Source organism: Ranitomeya variabilis, chromosome 1 (genome assembly GCF_051348905.1).
Source record: "Ranitomeya variabilis isolate aRanVar5 chromosome 1, aRanVar5.hap1, whole genome shotgun sequence".
Taxonomy (NCBI): domain Eukaryota; kingdom Metazoa; phylum Chordata; class Amphibia; order Anura; family Dendrobatidae; genus Ranitomeya; species Ranitomeya variabilis.
In genome coordinates this window covers 1,150,908,193-1,150,925,825 of record NC_135232.1, presented here as the reverse complement: position 1 = coordinate 1,150,925,825, position 17,633 = coordinate 1,150,908,193, and the positions used below count along the sequence as shown (strand labels likewise).

Below are 17,633 nucleotides of genomic sequence, written 5' to 3'. Positions count from 1 at the left end.
AGTAACCAACTCCAGGGCCCCACATTTCGGCTACATGCAAATGTGACAATATTCTCAATCATTACATTTATATAACAATGATCTGGGCAGATTGTTAGATGAAAAGATGCCGCCTCTGTCTGTACATAGTGATCCAGCTATATAGTGCCAACTACAGCTCATAAACGAGAATGGTGGCCCACCAGAGAATTCTCCTGCTCTCCTGTGGGCCAGTCCAACCCTGGGTGTGACACCTGGCTCCCTGCCAATCAGTTATTATTGGGGTCAAAGTGGCTGTAAGGTAGCAGATGCTGCCGGTGTAAAGTATGTAAGGTGGTAGTCATGGGCGAGGGGCTGTTATGTTCCCAATCCCTGGCACCCTACAAATAAACTGTGTCCTGATTCCCATGTGCTTTGTATGGGCTGTAGTATACTCACTGTTCAGCTGCAGGACTCCGCTTTCTCCTTGCTTTCAGATCCAGGAACAGCCACACATAAACCAAACGACACTCGGTACTCCTTCACCAGTCCAACTTTACTTACCTCAGTCTCAGTTCAGTAGCTGGTATCATGCAGTATCGACAGGGCCAGTGTTAGAGGCAGGCAGACCAGGCAGCTGCCTAGGGCCCCCGCTCCTCCAAGGGCCCCTAGCGACCGCTATGGAGCCCGTCAGTAAGAGGGGCCCGGCGCCACCCCCCACCTTCAACTTATCGGCATCATAGTGTGTGTGTGTGGCTGCTGCACTTTACTGTGTGTGGGGGGAACTGCACTATACTGTGTGTGTGGAAAGTGTACTATACTGTGTGGGTAAGTGCAGTATACTGTGCGGGGGGCTGCTTTATACTGTGTGGGAGGGGGCTGAATTATACTGTGTATGTGGGGATTGCACCCTACTGTGTATGTGGGGGGCTGCAATATACTGTGTGTGGGGGGACTGCACTATACTGTTTGTGTGGGGGGCTTCATTATACTGTGTGGGGGAATGCACTATACTGTGTATGTGGGGAGGCTACATTATACTGTGTGTGAGGGACTGCACTATACTGTGTATGTGGGTGGGCTGCAAAATGCTGTGTGTGGGGGCTGCACTATACTGTGAATGGTGGGGCTGAATTATACTATGTGTGTGGGGGAGCTGCACTATACTGTCTGTGTGCTTGTAGGGGGCTGAACTATTCTGTGTGGGGGAGGGCTGAATTACACTGTGGGTGTGGTGCATTATACTCTGAGGGGGCTTCATTATACTCTGGGTGAGCTGCATTATACTCTGGGGAGCTGCATTATGCAGTGTGTGTGGGTCTACATTATACTCTGAGGGGGCTGCATTATAATCTGAAGGGGCTGCATTATACTCAGGGGGACTGCATTATACTCTGAGATGGGCTGCATTATACTTTGAGGGGGACTGCATTATACTCTGAGATGGGCTGCATTTTACTTTGAGGGGGACAGCATTATACTCTGAGAGGGGCTGCATTATATTCCAAGGAGGGTTTTATTATACTCTATGAGGGGCCTACATTATACTTTATGAGGGGGCTTCAGTATACTCTGAGGGGGGCTGCTGTATACTCTATAAGGGGGCCTTGCTGTAAACTACTGGGGAATGAATGAAATGCAGGGAGCAGAGCTTCAGTGACTAGCGGTGACGTCACTGAGTCTGCGCTCCCTCACAGCATGAATTAAGATGAACTCTTCAGCGTTGGAAAATGCCAGCTTATTTTCCCACGCTGAAGAGTTCATTTGAGTTCATGCCGGCAGGGAGCGCAGCTTCAGTGACGTCACCGCTAGTCACCGAAGCTCCGCTCCCTGCATTTCATTCATTCCCCAGTAGTTTACAGCCAGGAGCGGCCGCATTAGCATCGCTCCCGGTTGTAAACTGTAAATGCCCCCAGATATGGATTACTGCGTGGGACTGACTGTACGCCGGACAGGTATGGTATATTTTTGGTTTGTTATTTTGAATTTTTTTCCAGGAGATCGAGGGCTTCACTTGAAATGGCAGACTAATAAAGATGGATAAACTGTGTATATTGTTTTATTGAATTAAAAGACTTTTTCTTACTGTGTGCTGTGTTTGATTAACCCTTTAACTACTATATGATTAGTAATGGATAGGTGTCTTATTAATGTCACCTTACAATAGGAAGATGACATTAACCCCTCATTACCCCACTTGCCACCGCTTCAGGGCAAGTGGGAAGAACTGGGCAAAGCTCCAGAATTGGAGCGTCTAATAGATGCGCCTTTTCTGGGCAGATGCGAGCTGCTGTTATTAGGCTGGGGGGGCCATATCCATAGCCCCTTACCAGCCTGAGAACAGCAGCCCGCACCTGAGAGTTTTGCTGTGTTGGTTTTAAAATATAGGGGGGACCCCACATGTTTGTTTTGTTTTCTTTCATTCATTCTCCCCTGATCGCTGACTGAGCAGGGGAGAAGGGATAACAGCCGCGTTCAGCACCACACGCAGGGGAACAGCAGCTTACAGTAGCGCTGCTTCCTAGCGGCAGTCCATGTACACAGAGGACAGTGTATACTGTCCTCTGTGTGCATGTGTGCGGGCCGTTTGATGGGCCGTGGGTCCAGATAAAAACGGACATGTCTGCGTGCTTTGCACAAGGACACACGGTCCGTGAAAACATGCTGACATCTGCATAGACCCATTTATTTGAATGTGCATACTTGTGTCAGTGTCTCCGGTACGTGAGAAAACTGTCACTACATGTACCGGAGGCACTGACGTGTGAAACTGGCCTTACTGTGTATTCCAAAATGCCAGGATTGCATTTTTTCGGTCACCACGGCGCTGCAAAAAAAAACTCTAAAAATTCAAAATTTTATGGGTCTCGAAAAATAGACACAAACAAAATGTTTGGTTTTTTTTTTACAAATTTGTGATTTTTTTTTTCACCACTTAAATAAAACAAAAACCAAGCATGTGTGGTATCACCATAATCATAATCACCCAGAGAATCACATTGCCAAGAGATTTTCATCATATATTGAACGCTGCAAAAACAATGGAAAAAAAAATGTTTTCCCACTTTCCAGTACATCACATGATGGCTCTTGGAAGACAGGGAGGAAAAAGCTAAAGTGCAAAAATAGAAAACCAGGAAGGGGTTAATTGTACTCGATATATAAATGTAATGACCGTTTTCTGCACTCATGTTTTTTTTGTTATTAATTCGCCTACAGATTCCCCCAAAGGAGTGAAAATGATCTTACAACCTTCAGACCGAAATCTCAAACAGGGGGATTCTGTGACCCTGTCTTGTCAGGTTAATAGCAGCAACCCCGCAATTGCCACTTACACCTGGTACAAGGACGGACAACGAGTTTCCGAAGACAGGATGATTACATTCCACAGCCTAGCCAGGAGTGACCACGGGGAATATCGATGTGAAGTGCAGAATTCTATGGGCCGTGCGTCATCAAATGCAGGTCAACTAGCTGTGTTCTGTGAGTATTGTCCCCCCAATACCAACGTGATCGTCCTATAAGCAACATATCACCAATTCTCACCAGGATGGGTGATGAATTGATCACTATAGGTCTAAGGGCCCCAAAGTCCCAGTACTGAGCATGTGTGACCACTTCTGGTCTGTAGGAGTGGTGGTCACTAGTGATGAGCGAGTGTACTCGTTGCTCGGGTGACCTCCGAGTATTTGTTAGTGTTCGGAGATTAAGTTTTCATTGCGGCAACTGCTCTTTTCACACAGGTTGCATTCACCCTTTTATTCTCTGGGTTGGTGGGATTATTATAAGCCGAACCAATGGTGATTGCATCCTGAATTTTGAGAAGTTTTCTCCTGTGCAGCCTCATAATTCGCAATTGTCTCTGAGCTAATGAGAAGAGACTGGCTGCTATGATGTCTCCCATGCACAGCACAACACTCAAGAATGGATTCCTGCTTATAATGCCTTTTTTGTCACACAACAAGCAGAGGTTGGAGGAAATTACACAGCTGTACTGAGCGGTGTAGATGTGAATACAGCTCCTGGGTTTGGTAAAGACTTAGTAAAAAGCTCAGCATCTTCTTCCTGTGTCTCCCTCTGCCTGTTTTCTCACTCTGCTCCTCACTCCTCCCATCCCTGACACACCATTTTGCCATCTTGTGTTGAGCAGGACAGAGCTGAGCTGTTTTTTCAGAGTGCAGGATATATTCAGGAGACCAGGTCAGGGGGAAGTGGCTCATAAATGTGAAGGAAAGAAGATTTCTCTGATAAGATATATTGCAAAGTTTCTTCTATTCACTTGTGTCACGGGGTCTTCATCCGATATCACACAATCAACAGAGCTATTTTAGGGGATTTAGCATATTAGTAAGTGACGGAGTTTTGCTAGGATCCTCAGATCTTGAAAATGAAGGTGATTCAGTGCTGGTGTATCAGAGCAGCTGCTATTCCACGCACAGCCGGGTGCTCAGGAGTGCCGCCGCTGCACAGGGAAAAGTTAAAAAGCAATGCAACATCTCCATTTTTTGGATCTGCGGGTATGCCTGAGGTCAGAGTCCAACCCAGCATAATCTGTCACCATACACTAGAGGTACCACACCATTTTGTGAGATGGGAAAACCTCTGAGTATGATGTAGGTTGAATAAAAGGATTCGTAACAATCTATGATCTGCACTACTAAAGAGGAAAAATTAAGAGAAGGGAAGCTTTAACAAGAAAGTAATCATTTTTTTGCATATATTTGTGGATACCTTTTTACATAATAAACATTAGGATTCGTTTAGGTTATAAAAATGCACTGTCTCAGTCCACAATCTTCATTAGTTCATTTATTTACCCCTGAAGTTCAAGTTGTAGTCAGATCAAAGGTTCAGATGTGGTTTTCCATATGAGTGTCAATTCCAGTAATACAGGCTGGATGTGAGCTTGCATTGCCCTTCTAAGTAATATTGTTTGGCTATAAGTTCTGTGTTGTTCTCTCAGTAATATAGGCTGAATTTAAGATCCCCAGAAATATGGGTTGGATGAGCTCAGTGTCTCTTACAGGAACATAGGCTGGATCTGATAACTGTGTCTTTGTGTGTCTTTTCCAGATACATAGGTTGGATGTGAATTTTATGTGTCTTTCAGGGTATATGAACTGGATGTTATGTCTGTGCAGTACTCCACTAATGCCAACTGGATGTGAGCTCTGTGTGTCTCCCCCAGTAATATAGGCTGGATGTGAGGTCTGTGTATCTCCCCCAGTAATATAGGCTGGATGTGAGGTCTGTGTCGTTCTACCAGTAATATAGGCTGGAAGTGAGGTCTGTGTGTCTCCCAGTAATATAGGCTGGATGTGAGGTCTGTGTGTCTCTCCCAGTAATATAGGCTGGATGTGAGGTCTGTGTGTCTATCCCAGTAATATAAGCAGGATGTGAGATCTGTGTGTCTCTCCCAGTAATATAGGCTGGATGTGAGGTATGTGTGTCTCTCCCAGTAATATAGGCTGGATGTGAGGTCTGCGTGTCTCTCCTAGTAATATAGGCTGGATGTGAGGTCTGTGTGTTTCTCCCAGTAATATAGGATGGCTGTGAGCTCTGTGTTTCTCCCCCAGTAATATAGGCTGGATGTGAGGTCTGTGTGTCTCCCAGTAATATAGGCTGGATGTGAGGTCTGTGTGTTTCTCCCAGTAATATACGATGGATCTGAGCTCTGTGTTTCTCCCCCAGTAATATAGGCTGGATGTGAGGTCTGTGTGTCTCTCAGTAATATAGGCTGGATGTGAGGTCTGGGTGTCTCTCCCAGTAATATAGGCTGGATGTGAGGTCTGGGTGTCTTTTCCAGTAATGTAGGCTGGATGTGAGCTGTGTGTCTCTGTCAGTAATATAGGCTTGATATGAGGTCTCTGTATCTCTCCCAGTAATATAGGCTGGATGTGAGGTCTGGGTGTCTTTTCCAGTAATGTAGGTTGGATGTGAGGTCTGTGTGTCTGTCCCAGTAATATAGGCTGGATGTGAGGTCTGGGTATCTTTTCCAGTAATGTAGGCTGGATGTGAGCTGTGTGTCTCTCTCAGTAATATAGGCTTGATATGAGGTCTCTGTATCTCTCCCAGTAATATAGGCTGGATGTGAGGTCTGGGTGTCTTTTCCAGTAATGTAGGCTGGATGTGAGGTCTGGGTGTCTCTCCCAGTAATATAGGCTGGATGTGAGGTCTGGGTGTCTTTTCCAGTAATGTAGGCTGGATGTGAGCTGTGTGTCTCTCTCAGTAATATAGGCTTGATATGAGGTCTCTGTATCTCTCCCAGTAATATAGGCTGGATGTGAGGTCTGGGTGTCTTTTCCAGTAATGTAGGTTGGATGTGAGGTCTGTGTGTCTGTCCCAGTAATATAGGCTGGATGTGAGGTCTGGGTATCTTTTCCAGTAATGTAGGCTGGATGTGAGCTGTGTGTCTCTCTCAGTAATATAGGCTTGATATGAGGTCTCTGTATCTCTCCCAGTAATATAGGCTGGATGTGAGGTCTGGGTGTCTTTTCCAGTAATGTAGGCTGGATGTGAGGTCTGGGTGTCTCTCCCAGTAATATAGGCTGGATGTGAGGTCTGGGTGTCTTTTCCAGTAATGTAGGCTGGATGTGAGCTGTGTGTCTCTCTCAGTAATATAGGCTTGATATGAGGTCTCTGTATCTCTCCCAGTAATATAGGCTGGATGTGAGGTCTGGGTGTCTTTTCCAGTAATGTAGGTTGGATGTGAGGTCTGTGTGTCTGTCCCAGTAATATAGGCTGGATGTGAGGTCTGGGTATCTTTTCCAGTAATGTAGGCTGGATGTGAGCTGTGTGTCTCTCTCAGTAATATAGGCTTGATATGAGGTCTCTGTATCTCTCCCAGTAATATAGGCTGGATGTGAGGTCTGGGTGTCTTTTCCAGTAATGTAGGCTGGATGTGAGGTCTGGGTGTCTCTCTCAGTAATATAGGCTGGATGTGAGGTCTGGGTGTCCTTTCCAGTAATACAGGCTGGATGTGAGGTCTGGGTGTCCTTTCCAGTAATGTAGGCTGGTTGTGAGGTCTGTGTGTCTCTCCCAGTAATATAGGCTGGATGTGAGGTCTGGGTGTCTCTCCCAGTAATATAGGCTGGATGTGAGGTCTGTGTGTCTCTCCCAGTAATATAGGCTGGATGTGAGGTCTGTGTTTCTCCCCCAGTAATATAGGCTGGATGTGAGGTATGTGTCATTCCACCAGTATTATAGGCTGGAAGTGAGGTCTGTGTGTCTCCCAGTAATATAGGCTGGATGTGAGGTCTGTGTGTCTCTCCCAGTAATATAGGCTGGATGTGAGGTCTGTGTGTCTATCCCAGTAATATAAGCAGGATGTGAGATCTGTGTGTCTCTCCCAGTAATATAGGCTGGATGTGAGGTATGTGTGTTTCTCCCAGTAATATAGGCTGGATGTGAGCTACTTGTATCTCTCTCAGTAATATAGGCTGGATGTGAGGTCTGTGTGTTTCTCCCAGTAATATGGGATGGCTGTGAGCTCTGTGTTTCTCCCCCAGTAATATAGGCTGGATGTGAGGTCTGAGTGTCTCTCAGTAATATAGGCTGGATGTGAGGTCTGTGTGTCTCTCTCAGTAATATAGGCTGGATGTGAGGTCTCTATCTCTCCCAGTAATATAGGCTGGATGTGAGGTCTGGGTGTCTTTTCCAGTAATGTAGGCTGGATGTGAGGTCTGGGTGTCTCTCTCTGTAATATAGGCTGGATGTGAGGTCTGGGTGTCCTTTCCAGTAATACAGGCTGGATGTGAGGTCTGGGTGTCCTTTCCAGTAATGTAGGCTGGTTGTGAGGTCTGTGTGTCTCTCCCAGTAATATAGGCTGGATGTGAGGTCTGTGTGTCTCTCCCAGTAATATAGGCTGGATGTGAGGTCTGGGTGTCTCTCCCAGTAATATAGGCTGGATGTGAGGTCTGTGTGTCTCTCCCAGTAATATAGTCTGGATGTGAGGTCTGGGTGTCTCTCCCAGTAATATAGGCTGGATGTGAGGTATGTGTGTCCTTTCCAGTAATATAGGCTGGATGTGAGGTCTGGGTGTCTCTCCCAGTAATATAGGATGGATGTGAGGTATGTGTGTCTCTCCCAGTAATATAGGCTGGATGTGAGGTCTGGGTGTCTCTCCCAGTAATATAGGCTGGATGTGAGGTCTGGGTGTCTCTCCCAGTAATATAGGCTGGATGTGAGGTCTGGGTGTCTCTCATAGTAATATAGGCTGGATGTGAGGTCTGGGTGTCCTTTCCAGTAATGTAGGCTGGATGTGAGGTCTGTGTCTCTCCCAATAATATAGGCTGGATGTGAGGTCTGGGTGTCTCTCCCAGTAATATAGGCTGGATGTGAGGTCTGGGTGTCTCTCATAGTAATATAGGCTGGATGTGAGGTCTGGGTGTCCTTTCCAGTAATGTAGGCTGGATGTGAGGTCTGTGTCTTTCCCAATAATATAGGCTGGATGTGAGGTCTGGGTGTCTCTCCCAGTAATATAGGCTGGATGTGAGGTCTGGGTGTCTCTCATAGTAATATAGGCTGGATGTGAGGTCTGGGTGTCCTTTCCAGTAATGTAGGCTGGATGTGAGGTCTGTGTCTCTCCCAATAATATAGGCTGGATGTGAGGTCTGGGTGTCTCTCCCAGTAATATAGGCTGGATGTGAGGTCTGGGTGTCTCTCATAGTAATATAGGCTGGATGTGAGGTCTGGGTGTCCTTTCCAGTAATGTAGGCTGGATGTGAGGTCTGTGTCTCTCCCAATAATATAGGCTGGATGTGAGGTCTGGGTGTCTCTCCCAGTAATATAGGCTGGATGTGAGGTCTGGGTGTCTCTCATAGTAATATAGGCTGGATGTGAGGTCTGGGTGTCCTTTCCAGTAATGTAGGCTGGATGTGAGGTCTGTGTCTCTCCCAATAATATAGGCTGGATGTGAGGTCTGGGTGTCTCTCCCAGTAATATAGGCTGGATGTGAGGTCTGGGTGTCTCTCATAGTAATATAGGCTGGATGTGAGGTCTGGGTGTCTCTCATAGTAATATAGGCTGGATGTGAGGTCTGTGTGTCTCTCCCAGTAATATAGGCTGGATGTGAGGTCTGGGTGTCCTTTCCAGTAATGTAGGCTGGATGTGAGGTCTGTGTCTCTCCCAATAATATAGGCTGGATGTGAGGTCTGGGTGTCTCTCATAGTGATATAGGCTGGATGTGAGGTCCGGGTGTCCTTTCCAGTAATATAGGCTGGATGTGAGGTCTGGGTGTCTCTCATAGTAATATAGGCTGGATGTGAGGTCCGGGTGTCCTTTCCAGTAATATAGGCTGGATGTGAGCTCTGTGTGTCTCTTCCAGTTACACAAGGTGCTTCTGAGCTCTTTTTATATTCAAGATGCTGCTGTCTTTATTAAAGTGGACCTTTCACCAAATTTTTTATGCTGAGCGGGACACAGAATGTAATAGTGACTAAACAGTGGAATCAAATGTTTTCCTTTTTTATTTTGCCTCTATATATGCCTTTATATTAGCAATCAAAGTATTTGGCACCTACTTAATTAACCTTTGTTATCCACACCCCAGTGAAAGCACCCACTTAGGCTACATTCACACTAGCGTCCGGGCCGACGTACCGATGCTAGCGTTGTTTGCGCCGCACAACGGGTGCAGCGGATGCTGTTTTTCCACGCATCCGCTGCCCGATTGTGAGGTGCGGGGAGGAGGGGGGCGGAGTTCCGGCCGCGCATGCGCGGTCGGAAAAGACGTTCTCGACGTAGCAAAAAACGTTGCAAGCAACGTTTTTTGCTGCCGACGGTCCGCCACAACACGACACGACGGTTGCGACGTGTGTCAATGCGTCGCAATGCGTCGCTAATGTTAGTCTATGGAGAAAAAAACGCATCCTGCAAGCACTTTTGCAGGATGCGTTTTTTGACCAAAACCGACGGAGGACAAAAAACGCCAGTGTGAAAGTACACTTAGGCTGCCGTCACACTAGCAGTATTTGGTCAGTATTTTACATCAGTATTTGTAAGCCAAAACCAGGAGTGGGTGATAAATACAGAAGTGGTGCAGATGTTTCTATTATACTTTTCCTCTAATTGTTCCACTCCTGGTTTTGGCTTACAAATACTGATGTAAAATACTGACCAAATACTGATAGTGAGATGGCAGCCTTAGAGGTAGCTAAAGTTAATGCATTAAGTGATGTACAATAACAAATAGTATTGTGGTACCGTGTTAGCCAGAAAAATCGATGTGAATACTTTTCTGCCCAATGATGACAAAAGTATTCTGGGAGTGATACCGTTATTGGCTAACCAGAAAATAATATGTTTGCAGCTTTCAGAGCACAGTGGCTCCTTGTTCATTTGTAATCTTGCAATCCTGCCTGAAGAAGGAGCCACTGTGCTCTGAAAGCTGCAAACATATTATTTTCTGGTTAGCCAATAAAGGTATCACTCCCAGAATACTTTTGTCATCATTGGGCAGAAAAGTATTCACATCGCATTATGTGACAAATACTTTTATTACTAATATTTCCACAATGGAGAGGCAAAATAAAGAAAAAAAATTACGGTAATTCTGCTTTACAGCCGCTATTACATAATGTGTGCGGTTCAACATGTAAAATTTAGAGAAAGATCCTCTTTAAATCCTACTTCACCACCATCATCTTTTCCCTAGATAACAATCTAAAATGACTTTTTGAAACCTTACATTACCTCCTGAGCCCTAAAGCACAGGACCCCACCACCAACCTCAGTGGTGAGGATCTGGCCACTCATCTCCTAGAAAAAATCAACCACATCCATCAGGACATTTCTGAACAATGTACTCAGAGCCTGGCTTCTCTACCCTGCCTCTACCCTGCCTCACGTCACCCTCATTTGCATCTTTGAGCCTGTTACAGAAGAAGAAGTTACCTGGTTCCTCGTTTCTTTTCACCCAGCAACAGTGACCCTATTCCCTCACATCTCCTGCAGTCTCTCTTACCGGTTGTCACCACTCGCTTAACTAAAATAAAATATTTAACCTTTCTCTCTCTTCTGGTATATTTCTCTCCTCATTTAAGCATGCCATCATAACCCCATTACTTAAAAAAATCCCTTGACCAGAACTGTCTTATATGGCATGGTTAGGACATGGTTAACGTCCTGTTCTCTCAGGGTTAATTTTGCTGGCCCCCTTTTCGTTCTGGGAGGGGTATTTATACTCACTCCTGACTAGGATTCCCTGTCAGCTATACTTTCGTCTAGTCTGTGTGCCTGAACCAGGGCCAGACTGGGACTAAAATTCAGCCCTGGCATTTGACGTTACACAGGCCCACTGTCACATGGTGACTGTATAATATCTTTGTACACTTGTAGGCAGGGACGGTTTTAGGCAAAGTGGGGCCCTACGCCTAGGCAAAGTTTAAAATGGGGCCCCAAATGCTGATATATTGCATATCACACAAAAACATTTTGGTTGTATTTACAAGCGCTGAGTTCAGGCCGCTAAATGAGTTTGATCAACAATACTGATACTGAAGTTGTTCAACGCTTGTTTCCCGGCCTCTTTCCACAAGCTGAGGAATAATCATGGGACAGAACTTTCACTAATAGATCACTAACAGATCACCATACAGTATCATGTTATCAGCAGCACATCTACAGTTTACACCGGCGATGTGCTGCTGAGAACAATGATTTTTGTTCCGGCAAAAACAATCTGAATATGCAGCATTTTACTTGTTTAGTAAAATACACCCCATAGTCCTCCATATATTATAATGTGCTCCACAGTCCTCCATATAGTATAATACACTCCTCAGTCCTCCATATAGTATAATACACTCCCTATAGTTCTCCATATATTAAAATACACCGCTCAGTCCTCCATATAGCATAATACACTCCTCATAGTCCTCCATATAGCATAATACACTATTCATAATGCTCCATATAGTATAATGCACTGCCATAGTCATCCATGTAGTACAATTCACTTCCCATAGTATAATGCACCCCATAGTTCTTCATATAGCATAACATATTCCCCATAATCCTCGATACAGTATAATGCAGCCAACATATAGTAAAATGCAGCCGCCACCCCAGAGTATAATGCAGCCACCCCAGAGTATAATGCAGCCACCCCATAATATATAATGTAGCCCCCATAGAATATTATACAGCCCCCCATAGTATAACACAGCCTCCCCCATAGCATATAACATACCCCCACAATAGTATATAAGAGCCACATAGTATATAACATGACCTCTGTTGTGAATTCTGCTTTTGGGCTCCCTCCGGTGGTTGTAGGTGGTAATGCAGTTGCTCCTGAGTTGCATTCCTGGTCAGGTGTATCTGCTGATTGCAGTTCTGACTGGGGTATGTAGGTGTGCAGAATTCATTAGTCCTTGCCAGTTTTCAATTGTTGTTGGGAGTTGTTTGATCTCTGCCTGGTTCCTCCTGCCTTTCTGCCAAATCAGCAAAGATAAGTGTCTGGGTTTTTTTTCCTGTGACACACATGCTGTGTGTTTCACAATTCAGTGCTATTCCTTGTGTTTTCTTGTCCAGCTTAGATTGTGTCAGTATTTTCTCAGTCTTGCTGGATTCTCTGGAGTTGCAGATATACATTCCGTGTCTTTAGTTAGATTGTGGAACTTTTTGTATTATCTGCTGTGGATATTTTTGGAAGGGTTTTAATACTGACCACCTAGTAATCTGTCCTATCCTTTCCTATTTAGCTAGAGTGGCCTCTTTTGCTAAATCCTGTGTTCTACCTGCGTGTGTCTAATGTTCTCCTTCTCACAGTCATTATTCGTGGGGGGCTGCCTATCCTTTGAGGGTCTGCTCTGAGGCAAGATAGCATTCCTACTTCCTTCTATAGGGGTATTTAGTCCTCCGGCTGTGTCGAGGTGTCTAGGGCTTGTTAGGCACACCCCACGGCTACTTCTAGTTGCGGTGTTAGTTCAGGATTTGCAGTCAGTATAGGTTCCACCGACTCCAGAGAAAGTTTCATGGGGCTCCAAGGTCACCGGATCATAACAGTACAACTGGCCAATAATGAGTTAAATGCATCTCAGAAGAAGGAAAGAAAGGTGTTGAGCCATTTTTTTTTCTGCAGCCTGTTTTGTCTTTTCTTCCCTCTTTATCTATGGGTGGCTGAGGAGTCTTGTGCCAGCATGGATGTTCAGGAATTAGCTTCTCGTGTAGACCAGCTTGCTGCTAGGGTACAGGGTATTTCTGATTATATTGTTCAGACTCCTGCTTTAGAGCCGAAGATTCCTACTCCTGATTTGTTTTTTGGTGACAGGTCCAAATTTGGGGGTTTTAAAAACAATTGTAAACTGTTTTTTGCTCTGAGACCGCGATCCTCCGGTGATTCCATTCAGCAGGTTAAAATTGTCATCTCCCTGCTGCGTGGCGATCCTCAGGATTGGGCATTTTCCCTGGAATCTGGGAATCCGGCCTTGCTTAATGTAGATTCCTTTTTTCAGGCTTTAGGATTATTATATGATGAACCGAATTCTGTGGATCAAGGGGAGAAAACCTTGTTGGCCCTGTCTCAGGGTCAAGAGGCGGCAGAATTGTATTGTCAGAAATTTAGAAAATGGTCTGTGTTGACTAAATGGAATGATGATGCTTTGGCGGCAATTTTCAGAAAGGGTCTTTCTGAATCCGTTAAAGATGTTATGGTGGGGTTTCCCACGCCTTCCGGTCTGAGTGATTCTATGTCTCTGGCCATTCAGATTGATCGGCGCTTGCGGGAGCGTCAAACTGTGCGCGCTGTGGCGTTGTCCTTAGAGCAAAGTCCTGAGCCAATGCAGTGTGATAGGATTTTGTCTAGAATGGAACGACAAGGATTCAGAGGTCAGATGTTATCGTGCTGGGTTTCCCGTGGTTGCAGGTACATAATCCTGTGTTGGATTGGAAATCTATGTCTGTGACTAGTTGGGGTTGTCAGGGGGTTAATAATGATGTTCCTTTGATGTCAATCTCCTCTTCTTCTTCTGAAATTCCAGAGTTTTTGTCTGATTTTCAGGATGTATTCGATGAGCCCAAGTCCAGTTCCCTTCCACCGCACAGGGACTGTGATTGTGCGATTGACTTGATTCCAGGCAGTAAGTTTCCTAAGGGCCGACTTTTCAACCTGTCTGTGCCTGAACATACCGCCATGCGGAGTTATGTTAAGGAGTCTTTGGAGAAAGGGCATATTCGGCCATCTTCTTCACCGTTGGGAGCAGGTTTTTTTTTGTTGCTAAGAAGGATGGTTCCTTGAGACCTTGTATTGATTATCGCCTCTTGAATAAGATCACGGTCAAGTTTCAATACCCTTTACCTTTGCTTTCTGATTTGTTTGCTAGGATTAAGGGGGCTAGTTGGTTTACGAAGATTGACCTTCGGGGGGCATATAATCTTGTTTGTATTAAGCAGGGTGATGAATGGAAAACTGCATTTAATACGCCCGAAGGCCATTTTGAATACCTTGTGATGCCATTCGGGCTCACTAACGCTCCATCTGTTTTTCAATCCTTCATGCATGATATCTTCCGGACTTATATTGATAAATTCTTGATTGTATATTTGGACGATATTTTGATTTTTTCCGATGATTGGGAGTCTCATGTGGAACAGTTCAGTATGGTATTTCAGATCCTTCGTGACAATGCTTTGTTTGTGAAGGGGTCTAAGTGTCTCTTTGGGGTGCAGAAGGTTTCTTTTTTGGCTTTATTTTTTCTCTCTCATCTATGAAGATGGATCCGGTTAAGGTTCAGGCCATTTATGATTGGATTCAACCTACATCCGTGAAGAGCCTTCAGAAATTTTTGGGTTTTGCAAATTTTTATTGCCGTTTCATTGCTAACTTCTCCAGCGTGGTTAAACCCTTGACTGATTTGACGAAAAAAGGCGCTGACGTGGCGAATTGGTCCTCTGCAGCTGTCTCTGCCTTTCAGGAGCTTAAACGCCGATTTACTTCTGCCCCGGTGTTGCGCCAACCAGATGTTTCTCTTCCGTTTCAGGTTGAGGTTGATGCTTCTGAGTTTGGGGCAGGGGCCGTTTTGTCTCAGAGGGATTCTGTTGGTTCTTTGATGAAACCGTGTGCCTTCTTCTCCCGCAAGTTTTCGCCTGCTGAACGCAATTATGATGTCGGCAATCGTGAGTTGTTGGCTATGAAGTGGGCATTTGAGGAGTGGCGACATTGGCTTGAGGGAGCTAAGCATCGTATTGGGGTCCTGACCGATCATAAGAATTTGATTTACCTCGAGTCTGCCAAACGGCTGAGTCCTAGACAGGCTCGATGGTCCTTGTTTTTTTCCCGTTTTGATTTTGTGGTTTCATATCTTCCGGGTTTTTTGCCTGATTCTCTTGAGGTCCTTGAACCGGTCGGCATTCTGAAAGAAGGGGTGGTCCTTTCTGCCATTTCCCCTGATTTACGGCGGGTTCTTCAGGAATTTCAGGCTGATAGACCTGACCACTGTCCTGTGGGGAAATTGTTTGTTCCTGACAGATGGACTAGTAGAGTGATTTCTGAGGTTCACTGTTCTGTGTTGGCTGGTCATCCTGGTATTTTTGGTACCAGAGATTTGGTTGGTAGGTCCTTTTGGTGGCCTTCGTTGTCACGTGATGTGCGTTCTTTTGTGCAGTCCTGTGGGACTTGTGCGCGGGCCAAGCCTTGTTGTTCCCGTGCTAGTGGGTTACTTTTGCCATTGCCGGTCCCTGAGAGGCCCTGGACGCATATTTCTATGGATTTTATTTCTGATCTTCCGGTTTCCCAGAGGATGTCGTTTATCTGGGTTCTTCGTGACCGGTTTTCTAAGATGGTTCATTTGGTGCCTTTGCCTAAATTGCCTTCCTCTTCAGAGTTGGTTCCGTTGTTTTTTCAGCATGTGGTTCGTTTGCATGGTATTCCGGAGAATATTGTGTCCGACAGAGGTTCCCAGTTTGTTTCTAGGTTTTGGCGGGCCTTTTGTGCTAGGCTGAGCATTGATTTGTCTTTTTCTTCTGCATTTCATCCTCAGACAAATGGCCAGACCGAGTGAACTAATCAGACTTTGGAGACTTATTTGAGATGCTTTGTGTCTGCCGATCAGGATGATTGGGTGGCCTTTTTGCCATTGGCCGAGTTTGCCCTTAAAGGGCCACTGTCACCCCCCTCCAGCCGTTATAAACTAAAAGAGCCACCTTGTGCAGCAGTAATGCTGCATTCTAACAAGGTGGCTCTTTTAGTTTTAGGTTCAAGTATACCCAAAAAAACCGCGATTTGATTCTTAGCCATAATTGGTGTCTCTAGCCACGTAGGCTGGTCCTCCCTCCCCAGCTTGGCCAGATCCTCTGCCGTCACTCACATCTTCTTGGTCTTTCTGCGCCGCCCCCTCAGCGCTGTTTACGCTTTCAAACCGGCGCCTGCGCTGTGTAGTACTGTTCTGCGCAGGCGCAGTAAGCTCTGGCCGTCTGCCGTCCCAGCCCCGCACTGTGCATAATGCATAACACAGTGCGGGGCTGGGATTCCAAAGGTGGGGGCCGCACTGCCCACCCAGGCGCAGTGTGAAAGCCTGGCTTGGACGGCAGACGGCCAGAGCTTACTGCGCCTGCACAGAACAGTACTACACAGCGCAGGCGCCGGTTTGAAAACGTAAACAGCGCTGAGGGGGCGGCGCAGAAAGACCAAGAAGATGTGAGTGACGGCAGAGGAGCGTTTCGAGCTGGGGAGGGAGGACCAGCCTACGTGGCTAGAGACACCAATTATGGCTAAGTATCAAATCGCTTTTTTGGGGGTATACTTGAACCTAAAACTAAAAGAGCCACCTTGTTAGAATGCAGCATTACTGCTGCACAAGGTGGCTCTTTTAGTTTATAACGGCTGGAGGGGGGTGACAGTGGCCCTTTAATAATCGGGCTAGTTCGGCTACTTTGGTTTCGCCTTTTTTTTGCAATTTTGGTTTTCATCCTCGTTTTTCTTCTGGGCAGGTTGAGCCTTCTGACTGTCCTGGTGTGGATTCTGTGGTTGACAGGTTGCAGCAGATTTGGGCTCATGTGGTGGACAATTTGGTGTTGTCTCAGGAGGAAGCTCAACGTTTTGCTAACCGTCGTCGGTGTGTTGGTTCCCGGCTTCAGGTTGGGGATTTGGTTTGGTTGTCTTCCCGTCATGTTCCTATGAAGGTCTCTTCCCCTAAGTTTAAGCCTCGGTTTATTGGTCCTTATAGGATTTCTGAGATTATTAATCCGGTGTCTTTTTGATTGGCGCTTCCGGGCTCTTTTTCTATCCATAATGTCTTCCATAGATCTTTATTGCGGAAATATGTGGTGCCCATTGTTCCCTCTGTTGATCCTCCGGCCCCTGTTTTGGTTGATGGGGATTTGGAGTATGTGGTTGAGAAGATTTTGGATTCTCGTTTTTCGAGGCGGAGGCTTCAGTACCTTGTCAAATGGAAGGGTTATGGCCAGGAGGATAATTCTTGGGTTTTTGCTTCTGATGTCCATGCTGCTGATTTGGTCCATGCCTTTCATCTGGCTCGTCCTGATCTGCCTGGGGGCGCTGGTGAGGGTTCGGTGACCCCTCCTCAATGGGGGGGTACTGTTGTGAATTCTGCTTTTGGGCTCCCTCCGGTGGTTGTAGGTGGTAATGCAGTTGCTCCTGAGTTGCAGTCCTGGTCAGGTGTATCTGCTGATTGCAGTTCTGACTGGGGTATTTAGGTGTGTAGAATTCATTAGTC

The 17,633-nt window shown here is 45.9% G+C and overlaps 1 protein-coding gene across 2 annotated transcripts in view; it reads left to right on the top strand.

The window, feature by feature from the left end:
• Nucleotides 1–17,633, top strand: part of SIGLEC1 (sialic acid binding Ig like lectin 1) — a 164,220-nt gene that overhangs the window by 77,134 nt on the left and 69,453 nt on the right. For both annotated transcript variants that reach the window (XM_077280359.1, XM_077280360.1), the window contains exon 7: nt 3,178–3,441. In XM_077280359.1, the coding sequence (XP_077136474.1) occupies nt 3,178–3,441 (264 nt within the window). The remainder of the gene's footprint in view (nt 1–3,177; nt 3,442–17,633) is intronic.